Source organism: Bactrocera neohumeralis, chromosome 5 (assembly GCF_024586455.1).
Source record: "Bactrocera neohumeralis isolate Rockhampton chromosome 5, APGP_CSIRO_Bneo_wtdbg2-racon-allhic-juicebox.fasta_v2, whole genome shotgun sequence".
Taxonomy (NCBI): Eukaryota; Metazoa; Arthropoda; class Insecta; order Diptera; family Tephritidae; genus Bactrocera; species Bactrocera neohumeralis.
The window spans coordinates 59,969,839-59,997,223 of NC_065922.1; the positions used below are offsets into that span (position 1 = coordinate 59,969,839).

Below are 27,385 nucleotides of genomic sequence, written 5' to 3' on the forward strand. Positions count from 1 at the left end.
GGCAATATTGCAACATTATCTATATCTTATTGGCGAGTTATTATTTGGGTGTAAGTGCGGTTGGTGTGTATTTAATAACAAAATTTGGCAAATTTAGTAGAAAGGTTATTATGATTATGAATAATTGACAAAAACGATCTTAAGAATTTTATGATGTGAAGATTACCGCTTTTGCTTTGAGTATTGTAATTCTCATTTTAAAGTTAAGTGTTTCTTTGTGCTTTGTAGGAAATAGTGCATGTTTTATATGGTACATACGCGTAAAATTGTCGTTTGTGCGTGTGTAAATATTTATGCATTAAATGAGACCAATTGGCTATGATGTTGTCATAGCCTAGAGCAATAATTACAAGCTTTCTGATGTTGTCATAGCTCACAATCGTATTATGTTTGTGTGTATGAATTTGTATACTTTTATCATTAGCAAAAAAAGCGGGTGGTGCCTTGTACAATCGAAAATTAAATGGGGTATAGTTTTTGAATTATTAAAGAAGTGTTTTGTTTTATATATTATACAATATACTAAACATTTAATGGCTGCGATTTAGAATAGCATTCCCGGATTTCGGGGTTAAAATGGGTATGTACGGATAGAGGAGGTCCTTCAGATCAAGAATATATATACATATAGTGTCCGCTGACTTATGGTTTTTGAGTTATTTGCATTTAAGGTTCAAAAATTCAACTATTTAAAATGCGTGTTTTTCCATTTATAATGATTTTTTTTTATCTTTTATATCCACTAACACTTCACTAAATCGTTTCTAACCATTTATTTTATATTAAATAGTGCAAAAATAACTTTAATTCTATATCAAACTTAAATTAAAATCCATTTATTCATAAAACAAGAAAGTGGTTGTAAACAAGAAGAAAATTAGTGTTACCATATTTTGTAATGGAATAAAAATAAGAAAAAAGAAAGATTATGACGTCATAACTAAATTCATTATCGTGTGATGAGTAATGTAAAATCTTTCAGAATTCTCATTATCTTGATAAATCCCGGTGTTGGATCGGGCAAAAAGGAGTTCAACGCAAAAAAACTGAGCACGCTCAGGTGTCGGTCCGACCAAGCGTTTTTTTTATTGAAGCCCGGCCGAAGGCCGCCAACACTAAAAGGAGTTCAAGCAAAAGAACTGAGCACACCCAAGTGTTTGTCCGATCGATGGTTATTTTTTGAAGCGCGGCCGAAGGCCGCCAACGCAAAAAGGAATTCTAGTATTATTTGTTTTCTGTATTTCTTTTGGTTCTTCTGTAAAATATGAACGTAAGGTAGCACTGATTATTAGTTGGAATGCAACCCTTTTGTTATTGTACGAACAAAAATAAATGAACAAAAGTTAAATCTTCTAAATAAATAAAAATGAACCGCCAATCTGTATGTACGCTCATAACTTTCATACGACTGAACCAAATTTGATAATTTTTTTTTTAATTGTTCGTTGAGGTTCAAGGTAAAAACCATTTACGGAGAGAAAAATTCGAATAATTGCCGGAAAACCCCTAAAAACAGCTCTTTTCTTTTTCCCATACAACCGAATGAATGTTTGTTCGTTAGTAACGCTAAGAGAACGGCTGAACCAATCTTGATGAAATTTTCAGTGGTTGTTCGTTGTGGATCAAGGAAGGCTTAGAAATAAAAATACCTTATACTTTTCATGAAGAAAAGTCGGAAAATTGGATTATTCCGAAAAGACAAAGTTTTTTTTAATTTTGGTTTGTTTTGTTTTTCAATATTTTGATTTGTAAATTATTTGAATCGTTCAATTTCGGTCGCTTGCTTTTTTATTCCGGCTATTAAAGAGAAAAATTATTGAAATTTATTCAGTCAAAACTTTACGTGCGTTTCACACAAAGAGGTCAATTGAAGATTCAACATTGTTACAAAGACACGAAGGGGTCGCCCTAATATCGGTCGGCGTTCTTTTTGCCATCAACGTATGGCAGCCCAAGGCAAGAAGTCCCGGATGCGGTGACAAACGTGCGGAATTATGGATCACGGTCAATCAGCAAGCGATCGTCACGATGTTACAGCATGACTTTTCAAACAACAGTTACGATGTTTGATTGACTTTATCTTGAACTTAGTTGAGTGGCAAAAGAGAGGTTTTCCGCATTCTTCTTTTGATGATGGTTACACCAGACCAAATTGATGAAATCGTTTCTGTGGAAATTCCTGATGTAAAGAAAGATCCAGTATTATACGAAGTGGTGGAAACCAATATAGTTCATCTTTTCGGTTTGTATGTCTGACAATAAATGCATGAAACACTATCCACGTGCTTTTCTTTCGGAAACACAAACCAGAAATTATGGATATCAACTCTATCAGTAACCAAAGGAAGAACGATACGGTCGATACGTGAACTGCAATAAAGCGCTTTGTAGGATATTTACTTTTGCAATTCATGAACGTTTTCCGACTGTTGTGCGTCTCGCAGTTAATTTGGAGAATGGCCAAAGAGTGTATTTCAAACCAAAGAATACAGTACAGCCAATGGAAAAACCGCCACAACAAAATTAACATTGACATGTCTTTTCTCAACTTTCGTCAGTGATCCGTTTGCGAGAACATTGCTCTATTCGGAAATACCCTGATATTATACATGGAATGCATCGTCGAAGAAATATTTGCTCAAAAACTAGGCCAACCAGTAGATGGACATCCAGGTGTGTTATCAACTAATGCATTAGGACGAATTTACACAATCCACCCGAAAAACGACGATTGTTTCTACCTTCGGTTGCTATTGATTAATGTACGCAGTTCAACTTTGTTTGAGTCGTTGCTTACTGTGAATGGTACGATGTGTGCAAGTTTTGGAGAAGTAAGCCAGCAATTACTGGAATGAAAATGAAGTTCGCACACTTTTCGCGATAATCATTTCGACATATCAGCCTTCAAATTCGCGCGTCAATTATGAGATACAAACAAAAAAGACATTGCCGAAGACATTTTACATCGCCTTCGCTAAAAATTTTAAATGGTACAATTTCGGTTGATACTTCCGGTGGTTCGATATCAATTCCATCTTCCCTTTATCAATTTACGAAAGATGAAGTCATCACGAATGTTCGGACATTGGCTAAGTTATCGTAACTACGATTCCTTAAGTGCACGCGCAATGTTAGCTGCCAAAAATACCGATGTTGTTGACTTAAACTGGAATATTCAAAGTCAAATTCCGGGAGACTTGCGCTCATACAAATCGATCGATCGTCTTGACAATGAAGACGACGCCGTGAATTATCCAGTGGTATTTCTAAACAGGCTTGGTATGCCCCCGCCTCATTTGCGTCTCAAAGTAGGGTCGGTCGTTATTATGTTTCGTAATCATCATGCCCCGAAACTGTGTAATGGAACCCGACTGATTGTGACGCACCTATCGAATACAAGGGGCAGAATGCTTGATTCTACGAATTGCTTTGAGTTCTAACGATTTCCCATTTTAGTTCAAACGTATTTCGTTTCCAGTGAAAATTGCATTTGAGATGACATCAAAAAAAAAAAAAGAAATGATAAATTTAACTTTTTTTTTCATTTCAAAACACATAATTTCACGCAGGACAACGGCTGCGGGGTCAGCTAGTTTTGAATAAAAGCTATAAAGCTGCCAATGCCGTTCTCTATCCGTTCTCTCTTCCGTGCGGAGCAGCTCCTTAAGGGTGTGTGACCCTACTGCTATGCATGGTTCTGATCCCATCATCTTGGAAGCTGCCGCAGAGCGGGCCATTTCGTCGGCCCTCTCATTTCCTTCTATTCCTTTATGCCCTGGAACCTAAAATAGGTGCAACAGGTTGCACAAGGATAGGCAGTTTAGCCTTTCTATACATTCCTCTACTAAAAGCGATTTGGTCTCAAATGCTGAGATCGCTTTAAGTGCCGCTTGACTATGTTGTTGTTGTCGTTTTAACGGAATATCTAATCCCCTTTAGGATGGAAAGGGTCATTTGTGTTGGCGTCGAAGTCATCTAACGGAAGGCCAAAGAAACGTGCTGTTTCGACGGGGTCGAACCAGAGGGAGGAGGGTGTTAGATGAGTAGGGTTCGTATGGCATGCAAAGAGGTGGTCAGTATTATGCGGAGATTCGTTGCATGCAGGACATACATTTGGTATGTCAGGGTCTATTCTGGATAAGTAGGAGTTTAACCTGCTACAATATCCAGAACGAAGTTGCGCTAGGGTCACTTGCGTTTCTCGCGGCAGCTGGAGCTCTTCGTCTGCTATGGGTGGTGATTTGACTCCAAGAACGCCATTCACGGGAAGGGAGTCGGTGAAGGTGTTAATGGCTCCACTGTGAATGACGGTCAGTACCTGTCGAAAATCAGTTGCGTCCGAAGTCCGGTCGGCGTACTGTACGACGTGGTCGACGTAGTCAAGGAAAGATGTTTTAATACTCCTAGGTTCCGCTCCAAGCAGATGGCTGCAGGGGTGATTTCTACGAAAACATCCCAGCAGGAACTGCTTGGAGAGGAGTTCATTGTGCTCCTTAACTGGGAGCATAAGCGCCTCACTGGAGGTATTCTATGGGAGACATCAAAAGGCATCCCGTCGTGGTCCGGAGTGCAGTGTTCTGACAGGTCTGAAGTTTCCTCATCTGCGTGCCACTGCATCCAGGCGACCATATATGTGCTGCGTAATTAAGGACCGGCCGGCCGATTGCCTTGTATGTTGCCAACAACGTTTCTTTGTCTTTTACCCATGTGCTGCCGGCTAGCGACTTGAGGATTTTGTTGCGGCTCTGGACCTTGGCGATAATCGCGGTCGTATGGGGAGAGAAGGAGCATAGAGCGTCGAAAGTTACACCTAAAATCTTAGGATTATTGACAGTCGTTTTGACGTCATCGACTGCAATATTAAGTTCAAGTCTCCTTCGTCCAGTTAATAAAAATGGTCGCTGTGGATTTGGTGGGGGACAGAGTGAGTTTCCGTGCAGTGAAGAAACGAGAAAGGTCGGAGAGGTAGCTGTTTACCTTCGAACACATGCCATCGATTACATTGCCCGACGTCAATATTGTACAATCATCTGCGTACGAGGTTATGGAAACCCCCTCTGGTGGCTGCGGGAGTTCCGAGATGTAAAAATTAAACAGTAGCGGGGAGAGGACACCACTCTGCGGAACCCCCTGTTCAATTCTTCTCAGTTTAGATTTTTCTTCTCGAAACACTACGGATGATTGAGGACCGGCTCAGGTAATTCATGGTCCACCTCTTCAGTCCTGAGTCCAGTTGTGTGATTGACCGTGTCAAAAGCTTTTGACAGGTCCAACGCTACGAGGACCGTTCTCTCGGAGGGTGGCTTGTGGTTGAGGCCACGAACTGTCTGAGCGTTTATGACGCTAAGTGCAGTGGTGGTGCTGTGCACTTTTTGGTGGTGAGTGAAGGTCGGGAGTAGCAAGGCCTCAAGTGTCTTCACTACTGGGAGAGGAAAGTTATCGGACGATAGGACTCTTTGTTGACGGGTTTCCCAGGTTTCAGTAGTGGGACCACTCTCCCGACTTTCCACACATCGGGTATTAGAGGATTGGTCAGTGACACCAGCCAGTGTAGGAATTGTACTTAATTGATGTGACGTTCCGACGTATGACGGTCTGACACACGGAACAGACTGTGCGAAGAACCAAGAGTTGGTGATTGGTTCTCGCACGAGGATTGGAGCGGGATAAAGGTTGGAGGGGGGAGGATAAGTCAAAGTGGGAGCTATGTTGCCTGTTTGAACTCCTGGGGACCGTGGAGGTCCTCTGTTGGTCACTCGGGGTGAATGGCGGCGCGAACTATGTTCAGATTGCACAGCCATAGAGGCTAGTGTCGTAGTATTGCGTAGGCAACATGGGGCCACGTAACTCGTGGTCCACTCCCTGTGAGTCTTAAGGCTTGAGCAGGCCTTAAGATGGCTCCATCCATTGCATGTATTATACCTGACCGAGGTGGAGTTTGGTTGGAGCCTTTTTGCGCAAACGCAGCAGAAAAATTCCTCCGGGGCTGGGTTGGACTCAATGCCAGCACGACTCAGGAGGATACGGAGCAGCTGCAAGGCATTGCTCCAATGACGACAAACACAGATTAACACTTACCGATCCAAACGGGGTTAGATCACCGAATAAACAGCCATTGGTCGGATGAAATCCGAGTCAATTCCGGTGCGTAGAACCGGCTGTCGTGGGAACCTAAGTTCCAATCGTCGGGCATACGCCATCTTCAGTTGTTACACTTTCACTGCTGTTCAGGAGAAATTTTCCTCCATAACTTCAGTATACTCTGAACATCAGCCAATATATTACTTCATAGTCACGCAGTTCGGCTGCCTTTTTTTTTCTGCATATGCGTCTCTCTTCCCTCTTCAACTCTCTGTATCTATCCTACCTCACTCGTGTTGAGGTCGATCGCAACATTGCAAGGTAGGCAGATTGTTTTCTCTCCACTGTGACACGTATCGTATCAACTATTCTGTCGACCTTTCTGAAAACTAATGGTTTCGCTAGAAGCTGTACGTAAAAAGCTTTAAATGCCGTCCCTCTGTTCTCTTATACTAAGTTGCTGATGAGAGTATGAGGGCAAGACGAGTAGAAAACCGCGAAGTCGATCAGCCCCAACCCATTTGGGGAGATGTTGAAAAATGTAGCTCTGATGCGGATTGTGGATAAACGTTTATCCACCGGAGTGAATACCAGGGCTCGCCGAACCGAATCTGCGTTCCTTTATAAGGCCGCTGTAGTAAATGTTACAAAAAATTACTCGTCTCCGTCCTCGTCCCGTCAATCGCATTCTTTTAGGACGGCGGTCAGCCTTTAATTTTACGTGCATATTAATCAGCTGGACACCTTCCCAATTAGGGACCAGGCACATTTTCGATTTCGTCGAACAATGAGTGCCAAATCCCTTAGCAATAGTTTTTGATATAAAGTTTTGCCACCGTAAAGTAGTTATTTCCTCGGACTGGATCATTGGAAATTAGGAGAGTATAAAATGTTCGGTTACAAAACACAATACTGAAATATGGGAAAAAGTGAAGTGTATATACTCCCATTGCAAATATATGGGAAAAGTAAAATGATTTTTGGCAAAACCTGAAAATTGAAGGAACAAATCAACTTGGGGGATATAATGGGCACCTTAATGCTTAATGAACTTGAAATATAAAACTCTTGACGTTTTCTAAGCGTCCAAATACGAATAGAACTACTACGCTTAGTTTTACCAAAATTAAGTCCTTTAACTATGACGTAACAAACTAAAATACGTTTAGTCCTGAAATTTTTGCTTTTACATAAAGGGCAAAAACAATAATTTTATTTGGCATAAAGGGGCATTAAATTTATTTTAAAGAATATTCAACAAAAAACATCGTTAACTTTAAACGTATTTTAAGTAAAGTAAACCATATTTCTTTTTTGGAAGCCTTCTGCCAAATTTTCATACTTCTTTTGTTAAGTATAATCTATTTTTAAGAAATATGTTTCCTTTTTAATAGCGATTATTAAAATTCTGGACTAAAGTATCAAATAATTATTATGTAAAATATTTACTTAAAACGAAATTATTCAAAGTTTGTTTTAATTACTGGAGGACCCGTCCAGATTTGCTGTGGTTGATACTAAGATGGTACTACTAATACCATCTATATGATTTTTAGTCAGCCCTTATCTTTAAAAGATAGGTATACAAATTTGGCAACTGAGCAACTATTAGTTAATGAGATACAGCATATTGGGTGAAGCAACTTGTGTTAGTTTACAAAAAATGGATCAAAAACTTTTCGTATTTAAATAAAGCATTGCTTTTTGAATACTGGGCTCTGGACCGAGGAAATCAACCTTTGTAAAGAGATTTGCTTAATTGGAAAACGGCGAAATGCAATCAAATCAGTGAATCGCTTCCGTTTAAATATTCCGCTGCTCTGTGCAATGCTTCGAAAATATTTCTGTATATCTCAAATTATAATAGATATTTTTATCAACACTGTAGTTAATCCGCTATTTTTTATGTTGGATGTTGCGCTAGGTTTGTTATGAATGCAATTGCATTCTTCGTACATAATCAAGTAAGGAGCCGCAATGCCTTGACGATCAAAATGTCAATGGCATTTTTTGTTGTGATAAAAATATCTGACGGGCTCGTACTAAAAACAAACTGCCTTGTTCAGGAGCAACAATCAGTATAACCCATATACTAAGTATGCATGCATACGAAAATTAGTGTTCTCCCGCATTACTTCTGTATTGTTATTTTTTTACTTATTTATTTCTTTTTTGAAGTAATAATTCAAATGATTTTTACAAGACTTTTGAACAAATGCTTACGATTTGAAATATTAATTTGGTATTTATCAATTGTATTGACTTTTAACATAAAGAGATAAAAAGTATCCTATGTCCGACTCCTGGTTCTAAGCTACCTCCCTACCAATTTTTTACCAAATCGGTTCAGTCGTCCTTTAGTTATAAATAGTGTAAATAAGACGACTTTCTTTTATATATGTATATAGATAAGGGTTTAAAAAAACTTAAAGAATGAGTAACTTTCGAAGTTGATCGGAATCATGCCCAACAATCTCAGATCCATGATTTAAGCTCTTAACTTACCAATCTAATAAAAATCGATTACAGTATTACCATCAAGTATGCCTTATGTGATAAGAAGGAAGACCTCCACTCCGTTGAAAAGACCAGGTGGAGAAGGACCTGGCTGCACTTGGAATCTCCAATGGGCGCTAAACAGCGAATAGGAAGAACGACTGGTGCGCTGTTGTAAACTCGGTTATAACCGCGTAAGCGGTGTCTACGCCAACAAAGAAGAAATCCGCGACAGTCTTCAATATTTATGATCAGTGTTTTTGGTTCTGAAGTAACGGTAGATATTCTAAAAGCGCATGATGATGAAAATATATTTTACAAAGCGTTTAGCAATGCCCATGTAGAGACTATCGTCGGGCAGCTGTCTTTAGCGGACAAATTTCTTGTTCCCAAAATTTTCGCCTTGTTTCAAGAAGGAATCATGCTCCCTTAAGCGGTCGCTCCCTTGGACGGACACTTTTTTTATTACGAAATATCTCCCATGAGCGACTCTCTCAACTTCACCATTTGTCTTGCTTTATCCAGTTTTTAAATCATTGGTCGGCAAACGCATACAACCATAATTTAGAGTTTGTGTGGGTGAGTTGCTCTCTTCCCTCTCCTAAATTGTTATACAGTTTTCTCATAACTATGTACAAATTTATAAGCAAGCAAATCAGAAATCATATTCCCATACTTCATCAAACATTTTGCTTTTCACTGTCGTGGCTAGCAACATGCGTCAGACAAGTAATGTGCGTTACACTCTGAACACATAGAGAGCGACACACTTCAAACGACATCAGTCAAATATTAAAATACACACGTTCTTATGGACACAGTTATGTAGTTGTGCAGCAGTCTCAATAACTGTGTCCATAAGAACGTGTGTATTTTAATATTTGACAGATGTCGCTTGAAGTCTGTCGTTCTTTATATTTTCAGGTTAAGCTGTGATTCCCCGTATTTTGTTCATAGACAAAAAATGCCGCAGCTACTCCGATTAACCGTTACTTTAGAAATGGGTTTTTTCATGTTGTACTATTTTGATAAACATTAGTTGAAAACGATCACTTGTGTGTAAATATTAATCAGAATGGCATCGCTAAATGTGCTCTCCTTAAAGGAAAAAAACAACAACAAAACAAATTTTAAATTTTGTATATGTACTAATATCTAATACTAATTTCATTTAAGTTTATGATTTATAAATCTGAATTTCTTATATAATACATGAATACTTTACTTTAATAATAAAAATTTATTCAAAATGTTTTGAAATGTATTAACATATTTATTTCCTTAGTGGAGGGAACATTCTACATATTTGTTTTTTTTTTTTTTTAATTTTCCTCAAAGCGCTCTATTAGGCGGACATCTCCCTTAGGCGGACAAAATCGCTGCGACGGTCAGTGTCCGCTTGAGAGAGCTTTGACTGTAAATCAATATTTCTCTGTGTGATCAAAATTAGCAGTCTCTTAAAAATTGTCCACCTTAGGGTGGCTACAGCCCACTTAGCCTGCTGATAAATCCGCCACTGTGAAACGTATATTATTTTTATTAATGAAATGTTTCATGTTGATTTAATACCCATTGATTACTGCAACCTAGAACTAATCAGAGCGTTAAAACCAAAAGTATATATTGAATTCGATATTAATGTGGGTTCTGTATACATTTCGCCGCTTACATCATACGAGACATTAGCACAACGGTCACATACGTTAATGATAATTTAATAACGCCAAGATACACTTTTAACTTACCAAGGAGCATCTTCCGAGCCGATTGAGATAAAACTCTTCGCGATGATCTCGCTCTACTGGAATGAACAATCCAATCCCTTTCTTTAGTATGCTCGAAGTCAATGTAGATAATGTGTTACCATTTGTCCAATTAATGACGTACAAAAAGAATTACATGTTGAACGGACCATATAACAGGATTGCTAACATTGTCAATTCTTTTAACTTCTATGCTGGTACTACTATATTCCTATCATTACACAGTACAACAAGTCAGGGTGATGGTATCTGGGTTTGGCTTTCGTATGTGTCAGGTAGTAGTAACATTTTGGCAAAAACGTAGTTTAACATAAAAAAAACTACGTTTTTGCCCAAATGTGAACTTACACATACAAACGCCAAACCCTTTGGGGGTTTTACTATACTGACCTAGTACCATCACCCTGACTTGGGATTTCTCACCCCCCAGACAATAATCCCAAAAATGTTCCACAGTGTTATCTAAAGCTTACTTATTTTTATTTATTATTCGTTTTCGTTTCTTACTTCCAAAATAAAATGTACGTTATAGCCGATTTCTTCTAATAAATAAAAGCTGTAAAATTATACATGCACTCAGCGAAAATAAGCCGCACTCAAAATATTTTGTAATTTTGATGTCGAAAATGAAAAATGTCCGCGGAAACTTTAATAACCCTTTCAATGTAATTTTAAAGTTTTTTACAGTTTATTTTAATAATACAGTAGAATCATGAAAAAGTTAACCAAAATGTCCCAAGAGTGTTTTATTGTTCCGAAATATTAACTTTTCCAAAGGGTTTTTGAATTTGAAAAAAAAACTCTGAAATAAACATAATTTTGGTTATATAATACTACGTTCAATTTATTTGCAGGACTCACTTTTACTTGTAACAAAACTGAAACTTATATTTAGGTTGTACTTTTTCACATTATACATACATACATACGTTAACTTCGGTTGCACCGAAGCTAAATGCCCTTCACAGGTGCATTTCTGTTAATAACTATGTGTTCAGTTTGTATGGAAGCTATATGCTATAGTTAACCGATCTGAACAATTTCTTCGGAGATTACATTGTTGCCTTAGAAAATAACATATACCAAATTTCGTGAAAGTTGTGAAAGTTGTCCATACAAAACTTGATTCCGATCGTTCAGTTTGTATGACAGCTATATGCTATAGTTAACCGATCTGAACAATTTCTTCGGAGATTACATTGTTGCCTTAGAAAATAACATATACCAAATTTCGTGAATATATCTTGTCAAATGTGAAAGTTGTCCATACAAAACTTGATTCCGATCGTTCAGTTTGTATGACAGCTATATGCTATAGTTAACCGATCTGAACAATTTCTTCGGAGATTACATTGTTGCCTTAGAAAATAACATATACCAAATTTCGTGAATATATGTTGTCAAATGTGAAAGTTGTCCATACAAGAACTTGATTCCGATCGTTCTGTTTGTATGGCAGCTATATGCTTTAGTTAACCGATCTGAACAATTTTTTCGGAGATTACATTGTTGCCTTAGAAAATAACATATACCAAATTTCGTGAATATATGTTGTCAAATGTGAAAGTTGTCCATACAAGAACTTGATTCCGATCGTTCAGTTTGTATGGCAGCTATATGCTATAGTTAACCGATCTGAACAATTTCTTCGGAGATTACATTGTTGCCTTAAAAACTAACATATACCAAATTTCGTGAATATATCTTGTCAAATGTAAAAGTTGTCCATACAAAAACTTGATTCCGATCGTTCAGTTTGCATGGCAGCTATATGCTATAGTTAACCGATCTGAAAAATTTCTTCGGAGATTATATTGCTGCCTTATATTGTTATTTTATACCAAATTTCGTGAATATATCTTGTCAAATGTGAAAGTTTTCCATACAAGCATTTGATTCCGATCGTTCAGTTTGTATGGCAGCTATATGTTATAGTGACTCGATATCGGCCGTTCCGACAAATGAGCAGCTTCTTGAAGAGAAAATGACGTTTGCAAAATTTCAAAAAGATATCTTAAAAACTGAGAGACTAGTTCGTATATATACAGACAGACGGACAGACAGACAGACGGGCATGGCTAAATCGACTCAGCTCGACATACTGATCATTTATATATATACTTTATTGGGTCTCCGACGATTCCTTCTGGGTGTTACAAATTTCGTGACAAACTTAATATACCCTGTTCAGGGTATAAAAAGCGGTCGATACTTGTTTGCTTCTTTTCTTTTGTATAATAGCACATGATAATTCTCGTGAGCATATTAATAGGATGTGATATCTGATTTGCAACATTATCTTTTTCATTCAAGCCGTTTTATCAAGGATACCAATTCAATATTCCAAGCATAAAGGCAGCTCCTTCTCCACTGAAAGTCAGCTTCCAGCGAAGAGGTGGTGTGTGTCTTCTCTTACTTTCACGGGTCCCCTTGGCGCATTTCCATATTTTACAAAGAAACTTGTTTGTATAGCTCGGCCGGCAATCCATCGGCCCCCGCTGCTTTGTTATTCTTTAAACGGGTAATTGCATGCTGAATGTTTCATCGTCCTGTTGATTTGCCAGGTGAAAACATGATTATTTTACAAAGAAGCTGAATGCTCCTTATCGCTCGGCCGGCAATCCATCGGCCCCCGCTGCTTTGTTATTCTTTAAACGAACTATCGATTGGGGAATCGATACATTCAGCAGGCTGGAGAAGTGTTCCCTCCAAAATTTAAGTATGCTCTGGGCATAGGTGACTAGATCACCTTTGAGGGTTCTACAAGAGTATGCTCCGTTCTTGAAACCGCATTTTTTCGTAGAATTTTCGAGCATTACCTCTGTCGGCCAGCTTATCAAGCTCTTCATACCCACGCTTTTCGGCCTCTTCCTTTTTCTGTCTGCAAATGCGTCTCGCTTCCCTCTTCAACTGTCGGTATCTATCCCATCCCGCACGTGTTGTGGTCGATCGTAACGTTACGAGGTAGGCTGTCTGTTTTCTCTCAGCTGTTCTTTTGCATTTTCCGAAAACCAATGGTTTCGCTTGCACCTGTACGTAAGGAGCTTGAAATGTCGTCCCACAGTTCCCTTATACCGAGTTGTTGACGAGTGCTCTCAGCGAGCAGGAGTACAACTCGAATAGAAAATCGTTCGGCTATCTGTTGTGTTTACAGTTTTTTACTGCACAGAGGCCGGTGCGAATCTTAGCTGCAACAAGATAGTGGTCCGAGTCGATGTTAGGACCTCGGAGCGCACGCACATTTTCAACACTGGAGACGTGTTTTCCGTCTATCACAACATGATCGATCTGGTTGGTGGTTTTTCGATCCGGAGACAGCCAGGTGGCTTGATGAATTTTCTTATGCTGGAATCTAGTACTACAGATAACCATATTTCGGGCTCCGGCGAAGTCGATCAGCTTCAACCCATTTGGGGATGTTTCATCGTGGAGGCTGAATTTACTGACCGTAGTGCCAAAGATACCTTCTTTACCCACCCTGGCGTTAAAGTCGCCAAGCAAGATTTTTATATCGTGGCGGGGGCAGCTCTAGTAGGTGCGCTCATAGAAGGCATCTTTGGTCACATCGTCCTTCTCTTCCGTCGGGGCGTGGCGCATCCGTGGCTTGTTGTTTTTTTTTTCATTGGGTGCGTTTTTTATGTCCCAAATCCAGCGCACAACCCTGCGGAGGGGATCTTTCGCCTTCTAACTTTAGCTCGCCTTCAAACGGATGTTCTTAGCTACCCAGAGGATATTTGCTCAAAGACCGGAAGTCGTGAGCTGCTTGAGCCATATGTAAAAGAATCGTTTTTGGCCACTCCCAAGTGAATGGCAATCAGAGAACTTTCCTCACTTGCGTGAACTTCTACACATGACTCCATCCTCCAAAAAATATTAAGAACGAATATATATGCAAAATTATCAAAACATACAGTGTTTAATTCAGTTCCTTCGTAAATAGTGGACATTAATATTTTACTAAAAATACATATATATATGTATATATTAATTTTTTTTAGTAATACATTACTTTAAATTAATAAATGCACATATTAATAAAATTGTGTAACAGAAATTTACTTTTACACCTCTTTATTAATTTTGGGAGCCACCTTTAACGTTTACGACACTTTTAACTCTTTTTGGGATGGATTCATATAAGTGCTGAAATATTCGGCGATTACTGCTTTGAATCACTATCTGTTGTTTGCCTCAATCCAACCATTGTTTTGGGTTTATTTTTCCGCAATTTAACCGTAAGGGCCCTAACGAGGGTCCATTTTAACGTTTATCCGCACGTGTTTCCTTTGGCTATACTGTATTCTCTGGGTTGAAATACATTATTTTGCCCTTTTTCAAATGAACTGCGAGATGCACAACAGTCGCAAAACGTTCATGAATTGCAAAAGTAAATATCCTACAAAATGCTTCCTTGCAGTTCACGCATCGACCCATTTGATACTTGCTGATCTCATCTCGTTCAAGGCCAATAATCGCCATGTTGCTTTCTTTGTTGACGTGCTTGCAAAAGTATTTCATCGATTTCACCAAACTGCAATACTCAACATTGATATGAGTTTTGAATGTGAATTAGATAATAATGGCGAATATGGTACGACCCATGTGTTGTCAACTTCGTAATTAACTCCTCTAAATTGAATGCAGAACATTCTGCCATTGTCGTTTGGTGAGCGACGCCGATACAGTGGATATTCATCATTCCCAGTTTGCGTTTCCGAAAGAAAAACACGTGGATAGTGTTTCGTGTATTTATTGTCAGCCATACACAGCCATTTGATGGCAAAAAGAATGCGGACTTCTTCAAACTAATTTCAATCTGTAATTGATCACTTTATGAAACACACATAAAGTTTTCACTGAACAATTTTCAATAATTTACCTTTTGAATATCCCGAATAAAGAAAGCAAACGACCGAAATTGAACGATTCAAATAATTTACAAATAAATCAATTGGAAAACAAAAAAAATTTATGGAAAAGTCACTTTTTGGAAATTTACGCTCGTAAGTCAATTAAAAATGAACATTTTCTGATTTTTTTTTTTTAATTATCCCCATTGGATTCCCTTCAAAGTTATTCACGTCATTTTTCATTTCATGCAACGGTTTAGTCAGCTATAGCGAAGAAACAAAAAACCCAACTTATTTTTATATATAAGAATATTTTTTTTGATCAGCTAACGAAATAATTTTTTGTGACAAAGAAAGCTGGGTTTGCTTAGGCATAATTTTTTTTTTGTTTAAAAGAAAACATGAATTACATACAAGAGCTATTCACACAAACGAATGTTTTGAAATTGACGAAATGTAAAGCAAAATGTCTAAAAAGTTTCCCTGCAAAGCCGAATGCTCGTTATGTGGAAATTTGGGCAATACCAAATACCGTTTAGATTGAATTTTCCAATAAAAACTGTAGCTGTTGCTTTTTTTGTTTCGCTGAGTGTATGTATGCTGTTGTACTTTTTTTAAATTTTGTAACATGTCAATTATGCTGATTTTTAAATGTTATTTTTTATGTTCACAGTTCGGAAATACCATTGCAAGTGACTCAACTGGTATCATTGGAACCAAAAAAAAATTTTAAATAATACACTAAATCAGTTTTTGATTTTATCGATAAAATGGCAACTGTAACTACAATACCAAATTATAATCGACAGCAAAGGTGATTTAAAAATTACAAAATAAAAATGATAAAACTTACTTAATGTTTTAAATTCTAATTTTAGTGCCGACTCTGGTTGGGATAATCCTTTTAGACCTGGTGGGGATTTATCTAGAGAAGCTGATGAAATAGTCAACATGATAAGAGGTATTTTGTAATTTTGTTATAATAAATACTAGTCTACAGATGGTTGTTTGAGAGGGTATTCTGGTCTAGAAGCATGAATTTCAGGTAATTTTTAAAGTGTCGTAAAAAAAGGCAATTAATATTTTTACTATCCATTTTTTTTTATTAGTTATTTGTTAATTTTAGAAGAGTACAGAAAAAAATTAACTAAAAAAAGTAAACAATTTCAAAAATTATGAGCTGACGAAGTGGGGGTCTCTAAAAATTTCCACGTGACCATACCCATGATTTAAACCTTCCTAGTTATTTGAAACCAAAATAATAAAAATAAAAATTTGGGGATGGGGCTAGTTCAAGTAAATCGGTCCAGTTGAACATGAGAAATCGTGGGTATCGTTCCGAAAAAGTCAGGTTTGAGAAAAATGCGTTTAAAGTTTCCCGTAATGTCTTTTGTTCGATTAGTTCCGGCCGAACCAGTTTGGATGCCGGGTCAGAAAAATGCATATATCTCCGAAAATAATTGGAATTTTGAAAAATCCTCTTGTACACATATTCTTGAATAGTTAAACTTTGAAAATATAAAAAAAAAATCGATTTTTTTTTAAATTTCTAGACCAGAATACACCCTTAAAACCTCTAATTAATTATGAATTTAGGACGTTATATTAGTGGTGTTGCGAAAGAAAAGGTATTGATACCACCAACATGGATAGAGCTTATATGATTCATTAGCGAGGTCACTAATGTTAACTCTTTAAAAATTTTAATAGAGTTCTGTTACAGATATTTCACTCTCATTTGGTCTTCTTTTAAATCTTCTTATACTTCATAATACAATGTACATCAGGAAACAAATGTGTTCTTCAGTTTTTTGTTACCTTCGTTGTTTAAGTAAATAAATATTCCAGAAAAATATTAACCAAGTCGATCAATATTCGGCTGTAGCTAAAAACTATATGTATATTCTCGCAAATCGATAGAATTTATACGCCTATTACGAATTTCATCTCTACTCAAGTGAATTTAAGCTTAGGCAATCTAACTCCTTTTTGTATTATGGACTTCAACTACTTTCGTCTGAGAAGAATTACGTTTGCAATTTAATCAAAGGTTAATATGAATTCAATATCGCTACCGTTACCGTTTAAGTGAATTTCTTTTCATCACCAGTAACCATATAGCATCGATTCGCAGATGAAAACTAGCTCCATGAGGTTGTTTACGTTAATTCATATGGCATCCATCCGTCGAGCTTCTTTTGGTATCAATCCTTATACTTCCAATAGGTTTTTTTGGGCAATATTGTGAGCTTTTGTAATCTAAATCGCAATCTGCAGATTGAAATTTTTGGAAAGTATTCAAAGAATACGTAGGCGCGTTAATGAAAACTAAAGACAATATGGAATATAGGAAAAAGTAAAAGGTAAAAGGTGTATAGTATAGGAGCTGAAAAAGAGATGCAAATTTTAGTAGAGTCTTTGCCCAAACGCTGCATGGACATAATTGGTTGTTTTACATACTATTAGTTTTAAATTTTGTTTTAAATATAATTTATTATATTAAAAATCTGTTTTCATTTTGACCCTTGTGAAATTTTTTTTATACTATTGCAACATGATGCTACAGAATATATGTAATAGTTTTGTTCACCCAAGGCTTGAGAGATTTCAGATTCATCTTATTTTCAACAAAGTTTATAAAATTTATTGCTTGCCTACAGACCGAAATGCAAAATAAACCAATGCTTACACAGGACAAACATACATATGTATGTACCTTTATTCTTTCTTTGGCACATTTGTCTGTATGTATATGAAAACAACCATGATACCATGTTTTTCCCAGGAAACAGGAAATGAACAGGAGGATTTCGAAATCCGTTCAAATTGTTTAATTGGAAAGATATCTGAAATATTCAGAGAAGTTACAAAATATTTTTCCAAGTTTCATGGCCGAAAAGTAACACTGTTTTAGCTCAATTCTTGGGCCAAAAAAGTTTTGCAACTTTGTGAGACAAAGACATGATGCCGTTCTTCAATTCACAATCAACCTTCCAGAAATCGTTCAAGTACTGCCAAAAATAACAGAATGGAAGAATAGAACGCGGCAGTAAAAGCGTTGAATCTAGTCACAGTACTGTGCAACTTCGAATTTATTATTTGAATTATCTGTCTCAGTGATGTTTTGTCACTGACGCAGCCACATAGTGTGATTCTGCAGAACGAATCAATCGACCTTGCGAAAGCATCAAACGTCATAACAACATTGGTTGCAACACTGAACCCACGAAGAAATGTCAAATGCTACACTGATGGCTGAAAATTAGATGTTGAAGTGAAATAAACCAGAAAATGTGGTCGTCAGAGTCATCGAAACAATCACGCATCTCAAAGCTGTGAAGACTTTTACAGGGTTTCTGCATACATTCCACTCATTGACACGGTCATGCAAGATTAAAAAAGGCGGTGTAACCAAAATTTAACCTAAATTTGGAAGAAAAGGATTTAACTGTAATCATTGAATGCGTAGTTAGACGTTTTGGGAAAATCTTGCCCGAAAACAAAGAACTGAAAAAAAACGAAGCTCAAAGCAGAAGTAGCGCTTTTTCAACAACAATGGACGAAAATGACTACGAGAACACAAACGCTTTTTGCCTTAGAAACCCTCAGCACTTACGATAAGGATATACATACATATATCCGTCGATTCATATTCTCCTTCACGTACTCTGCACTTTGCCAGCCACAAACGCTAGCGCTGAACGATTCTTTTCTTCTTTGCGCCGAATTAAGACTTGGCTCAGAACAACGAGGCTACAAAAAAAATTGAACGGCTTAGCACTCCTCAACAAAAACTAGGACATTACTGTGGAACCAGAAGAAATAATAGAAAGATTTAGTAAAATGAGCAAACACCGTATTTATTTTATGCTATAAATTAAATGTTCAAATATGTATAAAAAATAAAATTATAGTTTATAGTTTAAAGTTAAATATATATCTTCCAAATCCAATCAAATCATTAAAGTTAGATCACCATAATTTGCACAGTACTAATTATGATGATGAATGCAAAACCCGCCCACTCCCTATATAACGATACGGATTACAACCACGCCTACTTCCCATATAACACAACTTTAGATTCCATCATATAATTTCACTTTCCGGTATACAAACCACCAATGAGTATATTGGGAGACAACTTTGCACAAATAGTGTCTTTAAGGTATTCCCCCTCTCTGTTCTAACAGTTGCCAAAATCGAACCATAACCATTCAAGCCCCCAGATAGCGAATATGGGAAACCCAGTTCTCATTGCGAACTCTTTATTTAAAATAAAGGTCAATTTGTTAGAAATGTTATTGCAGTTCGAAAATTTATTTTCTAATAATATTGTCGCCGTATGTCATAAATGGCTTGAGTCGGGTCAATATTTCTCTTAGTCCCTATGTATTTAATTAAGGGTGTCCCAAAGTTAACGCAAGGTTTGAATTGCCGTCATTTATGTTGTAAAGTGATGACAACCCTAAAAGTAAAAATGGAGCGTTGCACGATTACACGTGTCTTCATTATTAACCAATTTTTTAAAAATAACGAAAGCTTGGCTGCCACAATTCGAAAGTTTCATACAAAATATGGTCTGAAAATGTTAGTCAACTATCAAGAGATTAATTGAAATGGCGGCAAACCTTAATATTGCGTTAATAAAGATTTTCGGAATTCCTGTTGCTTTACTGGAGGACCCGTCCACGCTTCACTGTGGCTGATACTTGATAATAATACTACTACTACCATCTATATATGATTTCTATTAGTTGGATTATAACTAATAGTTAATGAGATATAGCATTTTTGTGAAGCAATGTGTAGTTAGTTTACAAAAAAATGGATCATAAAGCATTTCGTGTGTTAATAAAGAATTGCCTTTTTTGGAGGAAAATACTGTTGAATTTGAGCTCAGGGAAATCCACCGTTGAAAAGATATTTGCTAAGCTGGAAACAGGCGAAATAAGCACCGAGGACAATGACGCCCTAAAGAGGCGAAAGCTCTGTGCAAATAGGTGCCTCGCAAGTTCATAATCCAACAAAACCATCACTTCCCACTGGAGTCCAATAGACAGTCATTCTGCAGACTGCACATGATGGACCGGTTCTCAGGCGTGGAAAGACGAAAAAGTCGGCTGGAAAGGTTATGACATCAGTATTTTGGGATGCACCATGTATAATACATACTCAACGACTGATTACTGACCCAGTTATAATCTATTTCACTGCGTATTTGGTTGCAGTTCTTTTCTAGTATTCTAAATACTTAGCAATTGTAATATTTTTGAGGAAAAATCTGATTTTTGTATTTATGAAATGTATTGGTTTCTAATATATAGAAATGAACAGTATCCTGTGTTCTTACCCTGGTTCTAAACTACCTCTCCACCAATTTTCAGCCAAATCGGTTCAGCCGTTCTTGAGTTATAAATGGTGTAACTAACACGACTTTCTTTTATATACATACATACTAGCTGACCCCGCAGCCGTTGTCCTGTGTGAAATTATGTGTTTTGACAATTTTTTTTTTCCAATGTAATGCAGCTTGATAAACAACATTTTTTGTTTTCTGTTCCGGTGTACACAAAAGATGGTTTTCCAACTCGTGAGCACGCCACGACCGTGTGAAAAACATAGCATTCCTATGCCTCACGCTGTGCGACTATCCTTGTGTCCTCTCAACTGCAAATTTCACTGGAAACGGAATACGTTTGAACTAAAATGGGAAATCGTTAGAACTCAAAGGAATTCGTGGAATCAAGCATTCTGCCCCGTTGTATTCCATAGGTGCGTCACAATCGGGTTCCGTTACACAGTTTCCTCTGCAAAGAATTTAGAAATTCCACTGGATAATGACGGCATCATCTTCATTGTCAAGACGATCGATCGATTTGTATGAGCGCAAGTCTCCCGGAATTTGACTTTGAATTTTCCAGTTTAAGTCAACAACATCGGTATTTTTGGCAGCTAACATTGCGCGTGCACTTAAGGAATCTTTGTTACGATAATTTTGCCAATGCCCTATCATGCCTCACGCTGTGCGACTATCCTTGTGTCCTCTCAACTGCAAATTTCACTGGAAACGGAATACGTTTGAACTAAAATGGGAAATCGTTAGAACTCAAAGGAATTCGTGGAATCAAGCATTCTGCCCCATTGTATTCGATAGGTGCGTCACAATCGGGTTCCGTTACACAGTTTCCTCTGCAACGAATTTAGAAATTCCACTGGATAATGACGGCATCATCTTCATTGTCAAGACGATCGATCGATTTGTATGAGCGCAAGTCTCCCGGAATTTGACTTTGAATTTTCCAGTTTAAGTCAACAACATCGGTATTTTTGGCAGCTAACATTGCGCGTACACTTAAGGAATCTTTGTTACGATAATTTTGCCAATGCCCTATCATTCGTGATGAGTACATCTTTCGCGAATTGATAAACGGCGGATGGCATTGATATCAAACCACCGGAAGTATCAACCGGAATTGACCCATTTCCAATTTTTAGCGAAGACGATGTAAAATGTCTTCGGCAATGTCATTTTTGTTCGTATCCCATAATTGATTTGAAGACTGATATATCGAAAGGATTATCGCGAAAAATGTGCGAACTTCATTTGTATTCCAGTGATAAACATGTTCCAGCAATTGTAATTGCTGCCTTACTTCTCCAAAACTTAATCAATAGCAACCGAAGGTAGAAACAATCGTCGTTTTTCGGGTGGATTGTGTAAATTCATCCTAATGCATTAGTTGATAACACACCTGGATGTCCATCTACTGGTTGGCCTAGCTTTTTGCGCAACTATTTCTTCGACGATGCATTCCATGTATAATATCAGGGTATTTCCGAATAGAGCAATGTTCTCGCAAACGGATCACTGACGAAAGTTGAGAAAAAACTCGTCAATGTTAATTTTGTTGCTGGCGATGTTTCCACTGGCTGTACTGTATTATAAACGTTCGTGAATTGCAAAAGTAAATGTCCTACAAAGAGCTTTATTGCAGTTCACGTATCGACCGTATCGTTCAATACCAATAACCGCCATGTTGCTTCCTTTGGTGACGTACTTACAAACGTATTTTATCGATTACATTAGAGCGAATGTGAATTAGACAGTAATGGTGAATATAGTACGATCCATGAGTTGTCAACTTCGATATTCACTCTTCTAAATTGAGTGCTGAATGTTCTGCCATTGTCGTCTGGTGGGCGACGCCGATAGAGTGAATATCCATGATTTCTAGTTTGTGTTTCCAAGAGAAAAGCACGTGGATAGTGTTTCGTGCATTTAGTGTTAGACGTACAACCGAAGTGGGATTGTGGTGTCCGCAAGGTCCATGAACCATATTGGTTTTCATCACTTCGTATAACACTGGATTTTTCTCTGCATCAGGAATTTCCGCAGAAATGATTTCATCAATTTGATCTGGTGTAACCACCATCCAAAGAAGAATGTGTGCGCGCAGCAAACCTCTATTTGGCCACTCAATAGAGTACATCTAGCATCTAACAGCACCACACATACGTTGCTTCAAGATAAAGTCCATCAAACATCGTAACTGTTGTTTGAAAAGTCGTGCTCTGACATCGTGTCGATCGCTGGCTGATTGACCGCGGTCCATAATTACGCATGTATGTCATCGCATCCTGGGAGTACTCGGCCATGTACCTTGGGTTCCCAATGTATATTGACGCCAAAAATAACGCCGAGCGATATTAGCGCGACCTCTTCATGGCATCGTAACAAATCTACACATAACGTTTTCACTGAATAACTATCAATAATTTTTTTTGAATAGCCGGAATAAAGAAAGCAAACGACAAATTTGAACGATTCAAATAATTGAAAAACAAAGCAAAAAAAGTTACTTTTTGGAACTATCCAATTTTCCGACTTTTCCTCACGAAAAGCATAATTTTTTTTTATTTCTAAACCTTCCCCGATCCACAGCGAACAACCTCTGAAATTTTCATCAAGATTGGTTCAGTCGTTCTCGAGCATTAGCTAACAACTAAACATTTATTTGATTGTATGGGAAAAAGAAAAGGGCTGTTTTTAGGGGGTTTCCGGCATTTATTCGAATTTTTCTTGCCGTAAAAACTATCTTTGAACCTCAACGAACATTTAGAAAAAAGAATTGGCCAAATTGGTCCAGGCGTTGTTGAGTTATGCGCTTAGCAACACATTTTGCGATTCATTTTTATATATAAGAATATAAGATGTGAAAATTTTTTATTGTTTTTGTAATTTGTTTTTTTTTTTTTTGAAGATATTAAATATTCAAATGATTCCTACAAACATGAATTTTGAACAAATGCTTATAATTTGAAATATAATTTTTGTACATATTTATGAATTGTATTGGATTCTAATATAAAGAAATGAAAAATATTCTATGTCCTTACCCTGGTGCTAAACTACCTCTCCACAAATTTTTAACCCAATCGGTTCAGCCGTTCTTGAGTTATAAATGGTGTAACTAAGACGACTTTCTTTTATATATACATATATATATGCCTCAAATGAAAAAAGTCGTGTGAAAACTTACCCTGAAACTCTGAGAGCATGTTTTTTCTATTAATAATATATAGCAATACCATAAATAGATAAAATCGGTTCAATCAACCCCTATCTCCAATATACCTAATATAAATTTCCGGCTGGCTTTGTACCGTATATATTGGCCAATATTTAAAATAACCAAATAATATATTTGTATATACATATATTTCCAAATACTAAAGTTTAATGCCGAAAGTCATCAGCGAAGTCGTTATTCTATACAAAGCATATGCCGAAAATGTCGGCCAATGTGTGAGTTATATATTTATTGAATTACTTGAACCATATTATCGAGTATATCTGAATAATTTCAAAAGTTTATGCAATCAGCACAGACCTTTCTCTGACGTTTTCCATATAACTCACCACATATTTAATTTAGCCTCATTGAAACTGATTTTAAAATAATTTGTGTTGACGCGAAGTAAAATGTAGTACTTAAACTAAGTGAGTTTACTATTATAAGGCGTAAACTTAATAAGATATCAAATTTGATTTCAATTCATTCACCAATTCGTTGAACAATCAATTTGTTCGCAACATTATGTATACAGAGTTTGACCAACACCTGAAGATATTTCTCCGGATTTGATTCTTGCAAACTGTGATAGTATAAAATGATTGGTTGCACCCGAACTTAGCCCTTTCTAACCTATATGATAAATGAATTTTCTTTTTAATTTCAATTTAAAATATCTTTCATACTTGTAATGAAGACTAAGATGAAATATAGTATTTTCATTTTTTTCGGCCTTTGCAAAATTGAAATTTGGTGATCCTATTGCGTAGTCTATAACAAAAATTTATAGAATCCACGACGTTTTAACAAGCAGAACTTATTGCAAACTTCGCGGGTCACTTAATATACCCTGTTCAGAGTATACAAATTTTTTCGTCAGTTTTTGAGAACTCTGAATAAATCTTAACACAAACATATGTGTATTTTTATATTGTATTGAATTGATTATTTGTCGAAATCTGAAAGATAGCATAATCATTAACATACATACATTTGCCAAATATTTAATAATTCATCAATATTTATTTTGTCGCCTTCAAAGAAGTCCCCACCAGATTTAATACACTTACATATGTCAACGATATTTCCAATCCTCGAAACACTTTTTTGGAATGGCCTTCGACGGATGCCGCAAACAAATAGAACTCCTTATTGACCGTCTGTCTCTCCGGAACAAATTCATGATGCGCCAAACCACGAGTATCCAAAAAAACAATGAGCACCACCTTGATTTTTGAGCGGCTTTGTCGTGTTTTTTTTTTTTTTTTTGGTTTCGGCTCGTTTTTTGCCTTTTGTGCCTTTTTGTTTGTGTTTTTGATAAAACTGAATCGCCGTAAGCAATTTCCAACATTCGCAATGATTCCGTTCACGAAATTTGGTTAGAAATACAAAACTTGGAACAATTGCACTACTGAAGTGTACCGACTTAAGCAGCTGACGTAAACAAACTGATCGAAAGATCGGGCTTATATTTGGCATAGTAATTAAGTACAGTCCTAGCAAAATACATTTTTTTGAAATATCATTTACCTGCAAATTTATTTACAATTTTCGGGTGCTTTTTTGTCCCAATGCATATATATCTCCCATACAACCGTTTGCTCAGAAATTTTATTTAAATAGAGTGAAATTAAAAGAGAGCTCTTTTTGAATCTAATTTAAAGTGAACTTTTGAAAAAATTGATCTTAATCCTGCCGAAACCAGTAGCCATTACAAATTTTAAAGGTTTTGGCTTAAATTTTGGACGAATATATTTGTAACCAATAGTAATTCATAAGGGTTCTTTTACTTTTTCATAGTTCATCCTTTGGCAAATTTAAAATGATAAAAGCAAACGATTTGGCTAAAGAAACTAATATTAATTAAAAATCTAAAAAAAAGTAAGGAAGTACTAAGTTTGGGCGCAACAGAACATTTTATACTCTTGCAACTTGGAAGAATCAAAAACAGGGAAATACGTTAAGGTGTGTAAAAGAAATTTGCCACAAAATAACTATAAACACCCCGGTGTTGGAACGACCAAGGTTATTTTTTTGAAGCGCGGCCGAAGTCCGCCAATGCAGAAAAATATTATACGCGAAATAATACATAACTTATCTCTTTTTATTAAACAATATATGATATATATTCTATACGAATGAAACAAAATTCCATTTGATCCATTGTCCCTTTATATTTTAAACAGAAAAATTTTGATTAGTTTTAATATTTAAATTCAAATATCTCAAAAATCATAAGTCTGAGACGGGTATTTGTGTATACATCTTAATCGTGTTAAATTCAATATGAAGTACATAATTTTATTTTATTGATATCACTTTTTTTTATTTTGTAGGCGGAAAACCCATAACACCAACAGAAGAGGACATTGTTAGAAATGGCGATTCAAAACATGAAGACGAAAGCAGCAATACTATAATAGAAGACGTTTCTGATCAAATAAAAGTAAGTTTTATATATTGTATATTCAAATTCGATGTTTTTTCCTAATGCATTGAACTTTGTTCTAAAATATTCGTAGTCTTGCTTGATGGATGTTCCATTTTCATTTCAAAACGTACAATTACCCAAATATAGTTAATGACATTTTCATAAACTTTTTCTTACTCAGTTAAAAACGTTTTCTTTTTTTTTAATTATAATAAAAAAGATATCGAAAATTAATTTATAACTAATATCTAGTAACTATTTTTCAAATATTTACAAAATCGATTTTCATCTTCCTCTAGTCCTATAAATAGTGTTGCTTATAGCGTTGTCTTCATATTACTTTCAAACGCCACATTTTTTGTAATCAAATAATTTTAAAATATCTAAATATTTCGGGTGCGAGATTTTATCATCTAGAGTCTGCACTTCTTTAACAAAAAGGATTCCAGCAATTAGATAATATGTTCAATTCACCTCATATAATATATATACGATAAATTAATAAAAATATTAATTTCCTTTATCTCTTAGATTACTCAAAGTCAAGCGGCACAAAATGGAACGAAATCAAGTAGTGTACAAGCTTCTGGGGCTGCAAAGCATCCAATAACTACAGATAGTAATGGAACATCTTCGGCTCAAGTCTCAAAAAAAGTAGTACCTGGTCCATCTTCGGCTAGTCATATCATAATTGACGAAAAGAAAAATGCAAAGAAGGGATGCTGCTCAATACAATAAATACATGCTTTCGGTCTATACCAGTCATTCTTAATGACATCTTTAAAATACTGCACTTGTTGATTAGATATTTAATGTATTTCAGGAAAGCTTAAATTCACTCCGTGAGAGCTATAACGCATTCGAGTATATTTATTTATTTTTTGTTTTTGGTAATTGCACATCACAAGTTATACCAGTCTATCATTATAAAAGTATTTATGTACACAATTTTATAAAAATGAACATTTAGCATAAACGAATCGTGTGTATTCGATTGTAGTAATATGATTGTCCGATATTATGTTAAGGTATTTATTTAACACAAATAAATAATAAACGCCTAATCAATACTTATATTTGATCAAATGCTTTTACAACAAGTTAATTTATTCTAATTGCTAACAATGAGTGCCTTTAGCATCAATGGAAAAACGATTTTAAAATATATAAAATTTAATCTGTATTAGG

At 36.3% G+C, this 27,385-nt stretch overlaps 1 protein-coding gene across 4 annotated transcripts; it reads left to right on the forward strand.

Annotated features, from left to right (window-relative positions):
• On the forward strand, window positions 1–27,271 carry LOC126760191 (uncharacterized). 4 transcript variants are annotated; one of them, XM_050475661.1, is made up of 5 exons: window positions 1–104; window positions 15,864–16,004; window positions 16,069–16,151; window positions 26,103–26,212; window positions 26,729–27,271. In XM_050475661.1, exons 2-5 carry the CDS (start codon window positions 15,961–15,963, stop codon window positions 26,933–26,935), a joined length of 444 nt encoding a protein of 147 aa, XP_050331618.1. In that variant the 5' UTR covers window positions 1–104; window positions 15,864–15,960; the 3' UTR covers window positions 26,936–27,271. The 4 variants fall into 4 exon arrangements, with proteins under 4 accessions (XP_050331618.1, XP_050331621.1, XP_050331619.1 ...); XM_050475664.1 differs by having other exon boundaries at window positions 32–50; XM_050475662.1 differs by having other exon boundaries at window positions 57–202.
• The last annotated feature ends 114 nt before the right edge of the window (window positions 27,272–27,385 follow it).

Coding starts and splice junctions, on each gene's coding strand:
- LOC126760191 (XM_050475661.1), top strand. CDS start 15,961: ATGGCAACTGTAACTACAATACCAAATTATAATCGACAGCAAAG. Junction 16,005..16,068: donor AATTATAATCGACAGCAAAG/GTGATTTAAAAA, acceptor TTCTAATTTTAG/TGCCGACTCTGGTTGGGATA. Junction 26,213..26,728: donor ACGTTTCTGATCAAATAAAA/GTAAGTTTTATA, acceptor TTTATCTCTTAG/ATTACTCAAAGTCAAGCGGC.